The sequence below is a fragment of the Thunnus thynnus genome, chromosome 6 (genome assembly GCF_963924715.1).
Source record: "Thunnus thynnus chromosome 6, fThuThy2.1, whole genome shotgun sequence".
Lineage (NCBI taxonomy): Eukaryota > Metazoa > Chordata > Actinopteri > Scombriformes > Scombridae > Thunnus > Thunnus thynnus.
The window spans coordinates 29,313,281-29,327,676 of NC_089522.1; the positions used below are offsets into that span (position 1 = coordinate 29,313,281).

The window sequence follows — 14,396 nt, forward strand, 5'->3', positions numbered from 1 at the left end:
TGTGGTGTTGTGACAAGGGCCCGCATGGGAGCCGTAATGATACAGTGTCTCCGTCTCCCTCCCGGTGCTCAGATAGAGATTGTTTAAACAGTATCCTGAGCCGGGGACGGGTCCCATGACAACTCCATAAATATTTACCAGCAGCAGCCACGCCGCTTCGCTTGAGGAGAGCTCGTCTGCAGGCTACCTCTGCAATGTTTTTCTTTTGCTCTTTTTTTTTTTTTTTTTTTTTTCCATTGTTGTCTCTCGCAACTGTAGTATGTGTTGTTTTGATGATTTCCTTTTGGATGTTGTTGATGTCTTTTTTTTTGCAAGATAGGTGTTTTTACTAGTGCTGCTTTGCCCTTTACAGAACATCCAGCTCTATATTGTATATATGCACATATAAACAGGCTGTAAACACATTAAACAAGTAGTCTTGTGGGTCAAGTTGAGCAACGGAAGTATAAAAATAACCTCACAGGTAAACAGACTACATGATAAACGGCTCAATTAAAAAAAAGTTTCCTTTTCTCCTGACAGATGACGGGAAGATCTTCCACGGCAGCGGGGTCGGGGACGCTTTCGGTCCTCGTTGCTTCAAAGGTGACATCATGGGATGCGGCATCATGTTTCCACGAGACTACATCCTGGACGGAGAAGGTGAGGGCGGAGGGTTCGGGTGGGACAATTACACTAGTCATTCATTCTAAAGTGGTTCGCGTGTCCGTGGGAGGTTTCGCTCTTATATCTACTTATCGTGGTTTTAGCATAAGACGGTTTTGGCAACATTTGGTCTTAATAGAGTTCATTGTGTTGCATGTGGGGGGGGGGGGAGAAAAAAAAAATGGATGTGAAGCAAAGTCCCCCACATGGAAAACCCCTTTCCATGAGAGACAAATTTAGGATTTCCATCCCTCAGGTGCTTTCAGAGCATTTGCATCACATTACGAAACCTTTGATAACAATTCCGTACTTCTGTACTTTGTAATGGAAATCATCCTAATTATTCAAATTCACACAACGCACAAGACGGCACAAATGAAATCTCAGGTTGCGTCATAACTCTGCAGGTACATGTTTTGTTGTCTAACTACTTCACTGCTCTGTGTTACCTGGTCATTAATGCCTTTTCTTCAAACAAACACACACACATGTCCTCAGGTGATATGGACGACTGGGATCGGCGGCTGGAGGTCCGTCCGGGTCAGGCAGGCGTCCAGAACTTATTTTACCTCAACGACGAAGAGGAGGAAGAGGAAGATGGGGAAGAGGTAGAGCGGGGAGAGGAAGGCAGGAAGGTCACGGTGAGGAACACTCCCCAGACATGACGCAGCTGTTTAGAACATACATGTAAACTGAACACGTCACTGACTGATTTGCATTTCAAACAGGAAATTTGTTCCGTTGCGTGACAGACAGATGAAGGCGTCATCAGGCCTTTTTCAATAGCTGCTTTTATTCAATGAAGGTAATAATTGGAAAAAAAAATGAAAGACATAAGCAACTCTACTTCCCTCCAAAATATGACATTACACCCCTCATGAATATTCATACAAGCTATAATTGATATTTTCCATAATAACTGTAATAAATGAAAGGCGTGGCTCTTAATGATGAACCTACAGAGGATTATCAGCAGCTCCTCTCGGCTTTACAGAGCTTCACAGTGAGTTTCAGCTCATGTTTAGCTTAACTCGACTGTTTTGGTTCACTCTCAGCTCTCTCATAATGTTGTTTTTGGCCGTAACAGGCAGCTGTTCTCAGACGGAAAGCTCTAAAAACCCCACTGTACACTACCTACTCCGCACCAAATGACAGATAAACACAGTTAGCTGTAGACTAGCTGGTGAACATAGTGGAGCATTCAGCAGTTAAAGAGCCAGATATTTCCCTCAGGAGTTGGTAGAGAGCAAAAACAAGAGTTAAAAGAGAGTGAATATTGGACTTAAATTCACCAGGTGGACAGACGCACGACTCCAAATGAATGATAATGTTGCTCCGTAACTGCTGGATGTGCAACAATATCTGTTTCTTATTAGGATCAATTGTTTTTTGTTGACAATAAAAAATGGAATTACCAGCCTTTAACAAACTGCTCCAAATACAAAGGTGGAGAATAGAGATACTGTTTATACTAGGGATGTCTCGATCAAGTTTTTCCAGCCCCAAATACTGATCTGAGTCCTTTTTAATATTGATTATCTGCCAATACTGAAGCTGAACTGATGCCACGATGATTTTAAAAAGCATCTGTCACATTGAAACAACAAGTACAGCCTTCTGACTGGGGCCAGCGCTCCAGGACGTGGTTTCAAAATATCAAATGAATCAGCTGAAATGATGAAAAATTAAACTGGAGATCGAAACTCCTGAAATTGATGCGACTCCCACTATAAAGCAAACAGATCAGTCATCAGTCATCGTTGTGGGGAAACTACAACTTCCCTCACAGATGATCTTTGGCTGAGCGCAGACAAACAAAACCAGGCGACAGCCAAGTTTTAAATTTTGGCCTGTCATCAAATCACTCACAGAATTAAGTTGCAACAGCTGATACGACCTGCCGCCACCGCCGCCGCCGCCACCGATGTCGTTGCGACCGTCAGCCCCGACTACAAATGAGAAGCTGCTAGCTGATTGTTTCATACACTGATGCTCTTTGCCAATAATGAAGAGAGAGTCAGTACATCAGAGTCTGAGTTAAACGATCCAAATGAGTTTTTTTTTTCACTCTCGTATAGAAGAGAGATGCTTTGACTGGAGGATGTTGTGAAGGAGAGCAGCGCTGCAACACTAGCAGGCAGTAATGTAAGGATCGGTTGTGTTTTGTCAAATACAGATCCTTTTAAAATCATCTCTAGTACATAAACACAGTGCAGCATCAAGCTCTCAGCCGTCCTTGTATCTCAATTATTACTGTCAACAGTCTAAATAGCCAAAGTACAAGATTGGTGGTCAGTTCCTTGTATGTTATTGTATTATTATTATTTCTTTTGGCAAACCTCAGCGACCTTGCACCATCAGCGATTACTCTCCTACTCTGGTGTAACTCGGCTCCTGTGGGAGGTCACCATCGCTCCGTGACCTTTATGTCGCGATCCGCACACCATCTCCCCCCCCCCCGTCTCACCACCACCACCACCACCACCACGCCTTCACACTGGAATCATCCAACCGCTTCGTGCTCCAACTGTTGTTTGTTTGTTATTGTTTTAATTACTGTGGTTTTCAGTTTGGGGAGGGGGGGCGGGTGGATGTGTGTGTGTGTGTGTGTATGTGGTACTGAAACCCGAGTGGGTGAGAATGGAATCGGCCGAGTCGTAATCCAGGGATTTGTCAATATTTGTTCAGCAGGACACATTACCCTCAATGCACTGCTCCTTGACATTACAGAGGTCTCTGTGGGCACGGCTGCACGTGTGTGCGGGTGTGGAGGGCGAGGCGCTCGTGCGTGTGTGTGTGTGTGTGTGCGTGTGCAATAAGGCTGTACAATAGAAAAGCCACAGCACACACACACTGAATCGCCGCGCTGCCGGTGTTGTTCAAACTAACGAAGCCTGTTGCAGTTTCACTCACCCTTCATCTGTAATTCAATAGCGGTTAAGCCTTTCTTTTTAGAGTGGGTGGTACAGTAAATGTTTGATATGTGACTCAGCCTGATTTATCGAAGACATACACTCCACAGTACTTCACTTGTTGTTTTAGTATGTTGGTATTTGCTCTCCGACTTGGAAAGAAGCCCTCGGTATTAGCATTGAAAAGCTTGTTGGTGTTCTTTTGAGAACAGCTAGATAATGTTTGATCACTCGCTGATTTAGTAGAGACATGTACTATAAACATTGGCTCCCCCCCCCCCCCCAAAGAAGACAGACATTACACTGTCACTTATTTGTTTAATGATATTTCCTAACAGCACATAATTCCTGTTTACAACTGGCGCACTGAAAGCTCTCAAATGAAGTTTGTTTTAGTATCAGCGGTTATGAAAAGTCTTTTCTTTAACAGCTAATTATTCCTTGGATCCATCAGCAGATTTACCATCACTGAAAGGTTTTTTTTCTGTGTGTGTGTGTTTGCTTTAACTCACTATCGCCCCCCTGTGGTGTTGCAGGTGTTCTTCACGAGGAACGGGAAGCTAATGGGCCGCAGGGAGATGGCGGTACCTCCCGGGGGTCTCTACCCCACCGTGGGGATGCTGAGCAGCGGGGAGAAGGTCAAAGTGGATTTGCATCCCCTCAGCGGATGAGCCGAGAGTACCCCGGACCCCGGACTCGTTACGCCCCCTGCGAACAGCTGGCTGCACTGTAGAGCTCACCCATGGTAGCCTAGCATGCTGCTAACAGCCCCACTTGCCAGAAAACACAGCAGCTGCGGTTCTGTAATGCACGTCGCCTCGTCATCTTCCTCGACACTGCCCCGGCTTTTATTTATAAGACTCGTACATTTCACCGTCATCACAGCAACACGACCGGGATCGTCCTCCTGGTTGCACGGTAGCAGAGAGGAGGTTACAGCGTGCAAGGTGCGGGCGTAGATGGCTGAACCTAGAAGCTAAAAAAAAACTCCTCGGAGATATTTAACTGTTAATTCTATGCAATCTGTACTGCTATCATCCAACCTCTTTTTTTTTTTTTTTCTCAGCTGTGTAACGCATGCAGTGTGTCTCTGAAACACTGAGCTGTTAAATCCCTCTCATGAGGTCTGGCACACTTAGTTTATTTCATTTGTCACGACCCCAAGCAAAGCAGAGCGAGGCCAACAGTTGTGCCGAGTCAGAGCTCGTTGGCAGTTTATGTTTCAGGGAACTGACCCTCTCTCTCTCTCTCTCTCTCTCTCTCTTTCTCTTTCTCTCTTTCCCTCTGTCTCTCTTTCTCGACCTCCCTCTCCCTGTCCTCTCTCTGGGAGAGGCTGCCCTCCTGTGAGCGATCAGGGACTTGCTGTTGCCCCACCTCACACTGCTCTCCTGGAGCTGCCTGGAAGCGAACAGTGGATTTGTTTCGACATTTTCAGAAATGCATCCATGATTACTGTTAGAGGGTTGTTACAGGTTTGGTAATCGCAACCAAACAGAAGATGTTGTTTCCTGGAAAAGTGGATGAATAGATCAGCAAGTTTTCTAGTTTTTCGTGTCGGAGCCAGATTACAAATGAAAACTTGTCAGGTATATTTTCTACAAGGCGAATCTGGTGAATACACGTTTAAATTTCTATTCTACGTCAAAAAAAAAAAAAGTTCAGGGAATGTATTTTGTTTTTGTACTCAGCACTTTGAGAACACGAGGGAGGCTGGGGGTAGACGTGTAGGGAAGACATGCTTACAGTGGGTGGACAAAATAACAGAAACACCTCCCGATATAATGCAGTCCGATGCAACACCAGCCATAAAAATATATATATATATAAAAAAAAATAACCATAGAGTTAAATCAATTAAAATGTAACTTTGTAAACCTCACACAGAAGAAGAAGAAGTTGCAGGGCTATTGTATTGGATTGCATCGTACTGTAACGTGTTGTAATTGTAACATTTTGTTCTCCGTATGTCGAGGTTTTACTCACTGTGCGTGTTTCCCCTCAATATGAAGGATTATTTCCTATCTGCATTTTCTTTTCCCACCTTTTTGAAGCCTAAAATTAGAATGACCTTTTTTTAAAGCAAGTAGTTTAAAAGATGCTGAAGAGCTAAGTGAATGAATTAATTACTTGCTTTTGTAGTCAGAAGGTAATTTCCTCTCTGTGATGCCATATGTGATGTAGAATTAACTGCTGGATGTTTTTTTTTTTGTTAAGATAAAGACAATAATGTTTGGTTGCTGGTTTTACTTTTTGTGTGTGTTGCCAACGGCACTTTAGTGATGCGTGTGGTGTGTCTGCGCAGCGTATGACAGCAAAACCAGGAGTCTGTATCACGAAGCGAGATCAGCGGGTTAGCCGGCTAGCTTTAGGCTTAAAGGACAGGTTGACGATTTTTGAATCTGAGTCTTAAAACAACAGTCGGGTGTCTAAATGAACATTGAAAGACATTTTTCCTTGCTGTAATCATTCCTCCTGTCATTAAAAGATCCCCTTCAAATGTGCTTCCAATGTAAGTGATGGGGGCCAAAATCCACAGTCTTCGTTTTGTGCAAAAATGTATTTAAAAATTCATCTGAAGATAATTTGAGGCTTCAGCAGTCTGAGTGAGTCAAAGAAAGTGAATCTCTTCCACAGTTTTCCAGATTCTCTCTTGGCACTAGAGGGAATTTGGCACAAAAAAAAGATATTTATCTTTGGAAAGATATTGACTTGATTTGACTCATTTGGATGCTGAAGCTTCATATTAGCTTCAGATAAACTTTTAAACACATTTTTGCACAGGAGGATTATGGATTTTGTCCCCCATCACTTCCATTGAATTTATTACTGGTGAGTACGAACAGGAGGAATAATGGTCAGTATGAAGAGAAGGAATGATTACAGCAAGAAAAATCAGTTTCAATGTTCATTTGGCCACCTGAATATTGTTTTAAGACAGACTTGAAAAGCTGTGAACCTGCCCTTTAAACTCAGGTTTTCTGGGACAGTATTACAAAGCTGGCTCACTTTAGCCAAGGTAGATCACCACGGTAACCTCGGCTGCTTTGAGGATCAAAACCTGTCAACAGCTCAACTGTTGACCAATCAGATCACTGGAAAAATATAGAAGTTATTCCTACAGGAGTTTACAGTAGTCAAAATAAATAAAGAAAAACAGAAACATTTTTATAGATCATCATTGATTATTTCTTCTTCATTGTCGATGAATCTGCTGATAATTTTCTCAATTGTTTGGTCTAAAACGTCAAAAAATTGTGAAAAATACTTAAAAAACCAATTTGATGTCTTTGATTAATAGTCTCAAACCCAAAAAACTATCTATTTACTATAAAGAAAAACTGAAAAATGTCACAACTGAGAAACTGGAACTTGATAATGATGATAAATCAATTATCAGAATAGTTGACAGTTAATTGTCTATCGATCATCAAACTGATTTCTTGCTTTTGTAGTCAGAAGAGGTGATGCCGTATGTGATATGCGTCTATAAAACTGAACTTCTTCATAGCTGCATAGAAAACCCAGAGTTAACTGAGCCTATTGATAACCAGCATCATGATATTGATTATCCAGGATCGCCGGTGTCGAGCTCAGTGAAGCGGCTAACCCAGAGAGAGCTTCATGATACAGGCCTGAAGCTGCTGAGTGAGAAATACTGTCGAAGTTGTCATATGTTGTCTGTGGAAGCTGGTTTCCACAGAAAATAATTCTGATTGATTATTTTTTTTCCTTCTGTCTGATTAAAGGGAATTATTATATCAACATGATTATACTGTATCAGCTAAATCGGTTAACCAACCTCTTAATCAAATCAGTTTACTCTGCGTCATCCGGGATGTGTGTTCAGCCTCTAGACGTCACACATCAGTATTTGTCCATCAGCAACATCAGCAGCACTGAAACATCAACTATAATGTACATTCTGGTAACGATTTATCTTACAAATCCTGTAATTTTATCCTAATTTGCTGTAAATTTTCTGAGTAATTTGCAGGTAAAAAATAGTTAATGGTTCATTTTTAGAACATTTTACAGAGAGGGTGGTGCAATTTGATACAAATTATAAGAAAAAACGGAAAAAGTGTTGAGTTGGTTTAGTTGGTAAGTCCCTGATCATTATACAGTATTTGGGCTTGTATGTAGTTGTTAATTTGGAAAAAAAAATCTTATCAAATTAGACTCTTAACACTTCTTTAACTGACAGAAAATACTTAGTTTTTAGTGTGTAGTTTTGTGTGTCAAAGTAAATAGTAGCATATTAGGTTGTACATTTCATGTATTCTACCAAACCCTTTCAAAGAAATATCAGAAGAATTAACAGTTAAACAAAAAGCTAGTTTTAGAAAATTATTCAATAAAGCTAGTAAGCTAATATATCATTTGACACACAAAACTACATGCTGAAAAAAAAAACTGTAAATTTTCTGAATTAAGAGTCTAATTTAGTAAGATTTTTTGCAAACAACTACTACATTTAATGAGTGGGTATTAAACTGCTAAACAAACTTAACATTTTTTTCAATTTTTTCTCGTAATTTATACAAATTGCACCACCGTCTCTGTAAAATATCCTAAAAATTAACTGTTAAACACCTGCAAATTACACAGAAAATTTCCAGGAAATCAATTTAAAATAACGTAAAATAAAGCGTTACCTGCATTCATCTGTACCTGCATACAGCAGGTTTCTGTCGTGTTTTAGCATGTAGACAAACTGCATCATTCATACACTTGGATGCTGCAGACAGTAATGCTAGAAAATATAAAGTGACGTAAAGATTACTACACAGGGTGAACTAATAAATCACATATCTGCTGGAGATTGTACGTTTTGTTTTAGCTGTTGTGTTTGTTTTAGGGCCACTGATGGTCCACAGGACATGTAAAAATGTAATATGTAAACAGTCTATTCTTTTCCTGCAGGGCTGGATAGAGACATTAAGATCAGGTTATTACAGCCTGGACTGTAAAACGTATGCTAGACAGTGCAAAGATATTAATGAGACAATGATGCGGCTATTTCAGCCACATCTAAGTTCAGGGTATTAAAAGTCACTTATTTAAAAGTTTACTCAGAATCTCAGTTTACAAAAAGTTTCACAGTTCAACCAAATTAGAGCTAATCTGGTTTTGTAGCGTCTCCAACTTTACTCACCAAGGACTCCTGTAATAATTCTTTGCCTTGTTGACTTGCACTATAATGGCCTTGTTCAGTACGTGTGTCATCATCAATAAAGACTTAAGTAATGTAAATAAATTGTGGATTGTCTCATTGTTAATGTATCTATAGCCATGCTAGCAGCTCTGTGAGGCTAATTGTTTGCATCAGCATGCTAACATGTTGACTTTTAGCAAGTGTGATGTTGTCAATGTTCACTGTGTTTGGGGTAGCGTGGTAAGTAGTACTTACAGGACAGGTTTACAATTTTTCAAGTGTATCTTAAAACAACAGTCAAGTGTCCATATAAACACACTGAAATCTCACTGTAATCATTCCTCCTGTTCATACTGGCTATTAAAAGATCCCCTTCAAATGTGCTTTCAATGTAAGTGATGGAAGCTAAAATCCACATTGTGTCCAAAATGTGCATTTAAAAGGTGATGTGAAGCTTATGAGGCTTCATCAGTCTGAGTTAGTCATATCAAGTGGATATCTGACACATTTACAGTCTTTTTAGCATCAAATTCCCTCTTTGTGTTTCCTCGGACAGTGTTTCCCTGTTGAGCTGCAGGTGGAAGTATAGTAACAAAAAGAGGAACTTTGGCACTAAAAAGACTAACGTTGAAAGATATCTACTTGATTTGACTCATTTGGACGCTGAAGCTTCATATTAGCGTCAGATAAACTTTTAAATACATTTTTGCACAGAAGGAGGACTGTGGATTTTGTCCTCCATCACTTACATTGTAAGTGCATTATGAAGGGATCTTCTAATGGTCAGTATGAAGAGAAGGAATGATTACAGCAAGAAAAATCAGTTTCAATGTTCATTTGGGCTCCTGACTGTTGTTTAAAAACGGACTTGAAAAAACTGTGAACTTGTCCTTTAACACAAAATACAGCTGAGGTTGGTGATGGGGGGAAAACAAAGCTTTTTTAAGCACTGAATCAATATGAAGCAATTGTATTGAAAATGATTCACTGTTTCGAAACATTCAATACAGTCAAAAGGACATCTGCTGATCAACTATTGGTATTGCACTTGTATGGCTGAATTGAATCTGAGACAGTGTTAGATTATAAGTGGTTTTACTGCTTTCTTTATAGTTATTTTGTTCAATAAAGTCTGAATAATAAAACTAATCACTTTTAAACAAAGTCTACATCTCTGTCTTTAAATACTGTGGCAGATTGAGAAGCACTACCTGTATTCAAAACCAGCGCCACACGTCCCTAATATGGTTGTGACTCTTGCTGTGACACTTTTACTCTGAAAGGTCGATACTTTGTGGAGTAGTCTACTCCAAGAGTAACGTTAATGAAATTTTGTCCAGATGATGGCGCTAGATTAAAAGGCAGGAAGTTCTTAAAATTCATTCTCTGGGGACCGAACATGTGATCAAAATTTCACAGATCCATCCAATATTGCTGAGATATTTCAATAAAGAGCTGAAAAAGTCGCTCGCAAGGTGCTGCTTGAAGAAAAATCAGATGATCACTAAAGTCAGTAGAATATATAGTCTGGAAACCTTGAATGTCCCATAATATTGTACTAAAATCTGTGAAATCTTTGACCTGCAGGTGGCGCTAGAGGAACAGTCTGAGGATCACTACAGTCCTGACGATGTATCCTGTAAGAACTTTGAATATCTGCTTTAAATTTCATAGAAAACTCCTCAAAGTTTGTCGAGATATTTCACTCTGAACCACAAATGTCAACCTCATGGTGGCACCAGATGAAAAGTCAGAGGAGGATCCATCTGGGAACCATGAATGTCTGCACCAAATTTCATTAAATAGTTGTTGAGATATTTCAGTCTGGACCAAAGTGTTGACAAACCAACAGACAGACAGGCTGCTTAAAAGATGAAACCACTTCAGTTGAGTAGCTGTGATGTTTTTGTGCTTAAATGTGATAATTGCCCTTTAAAAAGAGGGTTTATAGGATGTAACAAAGGGCTTCATGAGTTGTTAATAACATGCTAATGTTGTAGAAATTAGTCATAGACCAGAAGAACAACACTAAAGGTTGGCAGGTTCATCTGACTGATGTCCTTTCTGTTGGTAGTTCACACTTTCTAAAAAAAAAAAGCTGTAAAGTCAGTAGTTAGATGTGTTAATAAATTGTTAATATTGCAAATTGTTTTTGGTCAAGATTCAGGTAAGTGACTGCATTAAAGAGCTAAAAAGACACTCGACCTGCTGGAGGATGATAAAAGGAATTTTCTTACAAGTTGTCAACACAAATGTTCTTATTAATGGTTTATAACTGATCTATTAAACAACTTTTAACCCCTTTAAACAGTGATTTATTAGAAAGTGGTACTCAAGCCTTCAACCACTGAGAACTGAAAACTATCAGATGATTTGAAGTTAAAGTTTGTACAGACGTTCATGGAGAAAAGAAAATTAATTGACAACTATTTTGATAATTGAATAATTATTAGTAATTTCTTAAGCAACTGACAAATATTTGCTCCACAAAACAAAACTAATCTCTGAAATCTTATAATTAGAAATAAACAAGTAATAGAGAAGATAATTGGCAGACTGATTGATAATGAAAACAGTCAGTTAGTTGCAGCCCTTCTGACTGACTTTGATGGTCCTCTGACGCCACCATGAGGTTTTCACTGAACACATCCAGGAAGGAGCCCTTTAGATGAGGCGGCTCAGCCCTTCTGGATATACGAAGACCTGGAAGACTGAATATCTTCACAGGCTTTTAACCGAGCAACTATTTAATGCGTTGCCATGAAGTCTGGGATATTAATGTTCCCCTCTAAGAGGAGCAGTAACCACTTTGATCCTTGAACTTCTCTTCTAGCATCAGCATGAGGTTAATTTAATTTGTCCAGTACTTTGATTTTTGACCAAATTTCTGGCAACACTAACGACGTTCCCGTCAGCCTGAGCTGCACTCTGTGTTTAAGGTTAATTAGCAAACGTTAGCGTGCTGACATTCTGAGCCGAGGTGAACATGGTAAACATTATACCTGCTAAACGTCAGCATGTCAGCGTTCAGCTCAAACCACAGTTTACAGTAAATAAAGCCTCATGGCTGTGGCGTCTTTAAGGATGTTCTCTGCCTATAAACAAACAAGACTGAGCAGGAGTTGAGTTTATTGCCATATTGGACACAGATTAGCAACTCAGACATTTTGTATATAACAATTTATTTAAACAGTAGCAATCTAGGATATTTGGTCCCCTGGTTTAAAAACAGTACAACATTATTCAGATCCAGACATAACTCTTCAAAATGGGAAACAAAAGGAACATAAATGTTTGTTTTTTTTCCAGTTTAACTTGTACATACAGAATGGCAACTGAAAATAAAGTGACAGATGTATTTTCTACAGATGTTGTGTCAAAAACTAACCAAACCCATCATTTAAAAAAAAAAAAAAGAGAGAGAAATGTTAACAGATGGAAGTGCTGGGCTTCATTTCATTTTTTTAGCTCTCATATTAAACTTTATAAAGAGGCAAATTTAGTGAGCTTTTTTCCCAAAAACCATGTAACTGGTAGATAACAGTAGTTTAAATCTTTTTTCAGAATAATGGACTGATTAGGAGGCATCGAATGAAAATAGAAAATTACAAAAGTCATGTACACTAAAATAAAACAGATTCTATGTGTCATAACCTTTGGACGTTTCTGTCTAAAAATATTAATTACTTGGGGTTTAATTTTAAATATTGTATATTTAAAATGTCAGAGCGGAAACGTTCTCCGACAGTCTTTGTAAAAACTATCTTGCAGGAATGGCTTTAAATGTTTCAAACTGTTCAAAGAGGCACAAATAAAGAGCTCAGTAGAGTTCACACTAGACACTGCAGCAACTTTCTTTTAGGAAGAGAAGAAGAAAACATCTTTAAAAAAAAAAAAAGGAGAAATGTCCATGGCTGTCATCTTCTTGATCAAGAGCAGATTATTCAGTTTATACATCCTCATCCTCTTCGTCGTCCTCGTAGTATCGGTTCCGTTTGATCATCTCCTCCACCGTCAGCGCCTCCTGCTCCTTCTCGTCCACCTCCTCGCTGTCCCAGAAGCCCACGTCCTGCGAGGATCGGCTGGCCTCCACCTCTCCCTCGGGAGATGAGATGGGCTCTGTCGTCTCCTGGTGTTTCAGAGGAGGCATCTCTTCCTCCAACACACCTCCATCCTCTTCTTCCTCCATCTGCTCTTCTTCTTCTTGCCCGGGTTGTTCCTGTGGAGTGCTGTCAAGCTCTTCTTCTTCTTCTTCTTGGTTGAGAGGATGTTCTGGCATGTCTTCACTCTTCATCTCCCCCTCATGCTCCTCCTCTCCTGAGCTGGTGTGTACGTCCACGCAGCTGTCCTCGGTGGGTGTTTGGCTGTCTGACGACTGGCCGCCGTGCTGCAGCTCCATGCTGGAGGGTTCAGGGCTGAGGTTGCGGTCGTCCATGGCAGGAGGTTGACTCTCTTTTCTGGCCTCGGGAGCGGGAGTGCTGCCGGCCAGCGTGAAGGGCAGGCTGCGCTCCTTCAGGGAGGAGCTCCGGCGCAGGCAGGGCGTCTCTCTGACCTGCTCGGGAGGCGAGGAGGGGGAGTCGTCCTCTGGGGGCCACTTGGCACGGATGGGCTTAGTGGCGGAGCCCCCGTCTGTGATTGTCGCGGCTTCGCTGCGGCCGGTCGTGTCCTCTGGCTCTGTGCGTGGCGGCCAGGAGATTTTCAGCCTGCGGGTCTCGGTGGGTCTGTCAGCCTTCTCCGATGATCCTTGTCCCAGAGCCTCCATAGTGGCTGTCAGGATGTTGACTTTAGCCAGCGGGGAGTCCTCCACACTAGGGCTTTCCAGGTCCGAGGTCGGGGTGGGGGTCTGGATGTTCGGCTTGGTCGGAGTGTTGGACTGTGACGAGGTCTCCCCGGCCTCGCCTTTGCCCTCCCACAGCTCTTTGTGGGGCCGGTGGCCGAAGCCCTCGTCGTAGTTGCCCTTCGCCTTGAAGAGCTGGCAGAAGTGCGGCTTGCAGTAGACGTTGTTGTGCAGGGAGGCGTAGTTTGCCAAACTAGTCAGGAAAGAAATAAGAAACACAGTTAGAAAATACAAACAAACAACAAATAGCTCATTTGTTTTTAACTAATCATGGGACACTGGACTGGACTTAATGTGAGCTATTAAAAGCCAGGAAATTGAAGCAGGAGGCCACAGCAGGAAACAGAAAAATAAAATGATGTGGAAAAATAAACCGTCACATTTTTATCTTGTGTTGTGCTAAACTAATTTGAATTAACTGTAAGCTGTCTGGAATTATTCCAGATGTTAAATTTAAGGCCCAGCGCTCAGAGGGCCACAAAGCCTCTGTCTGTCTGTCTGAAGAGACTTTCATTTCCTTTTTGAAAAGAGATCCCAGTTTAATTTCTCCTGGTCATATTTTTTTGTCTGCCAACAAAACCAAATTTAGTTTTTGTTTCTTTTTACCCCTCATATTACAGCTGCACAGTATAATTAGACTACAGTAACATTTCATTAAAATGCAATAAAATCAGAAAATCAGTTTGACAGAAGAAGAGCTCTGCTTTAAGAAAATATAACCTGCATCTCAGGTTCCTTTGATGGTTTCATATAAATATTTGTTTGGTGGTATACTGTAATATTTTGACTAACATCTGTGCAGATGTTACAGCTTCTCCTCAGTGTGAACTAAATATTGAAGCTCAGC

General features: G+C 40.8%; 2 protein-coding genes across 7 annotated transcripts in view; one reads left to right on the plus strand and one right to left on the minus strand.

Moving 5' to 3' along the window:
• Positions 1-11,049, plus strand: part of spryd3 (SPRY domain containing 3) — a 64,964-nt gene extending 53,915 nt beyond the window's left edge. Inside the window, exons 9-11 of one of the 2 annotated variants that reach the window (XM_067593288.1) lie at positions 523-642; positions 1,144-1,286; positions 10,300-11,049. In XM_067593288.1, coding sequence (XP_067449389.1) covers positions 523-642; positions 1,144-1,286; positions 10,300-10,377 — 341 coding nt within the window. In that variant the 3' untranslated portion in view covers positions 10,378-11,049. Of the gene's footprint in view, positions 1-522; positions 643-1,143; positions 1,287-4,093; positions 8,815-10,299 lie in introns of those variants that run through there. The other variant, XM_067593287.1, reaches the window with a different exon arrangement.
• A 775-nt stretch (positions 11,050-11,824) lies between these two features.
• Positions 11,825-14,396, minus strand: part of lima1a (LIM domain and actin binding 1a) — a 30,397-nt gene continuing 27,825 nt past the window's right edge. For all 5 annotated transcript variants that reach the window (XM_067593290.1, XM_067593293.1, XM_067593294.1 and 2 more), the window contains one exon: positions 11,825-13,742. In XM_067593290.1, the coding sequence (XP_067449391.1) occupies positions 12,662-13,742 (1,081 nt within the window). In that variant the 3' untranslated portion in view covers positions 11,825-12,661. The remainder of the gene's footprint in view (positions 13,743-14,396) is intronic.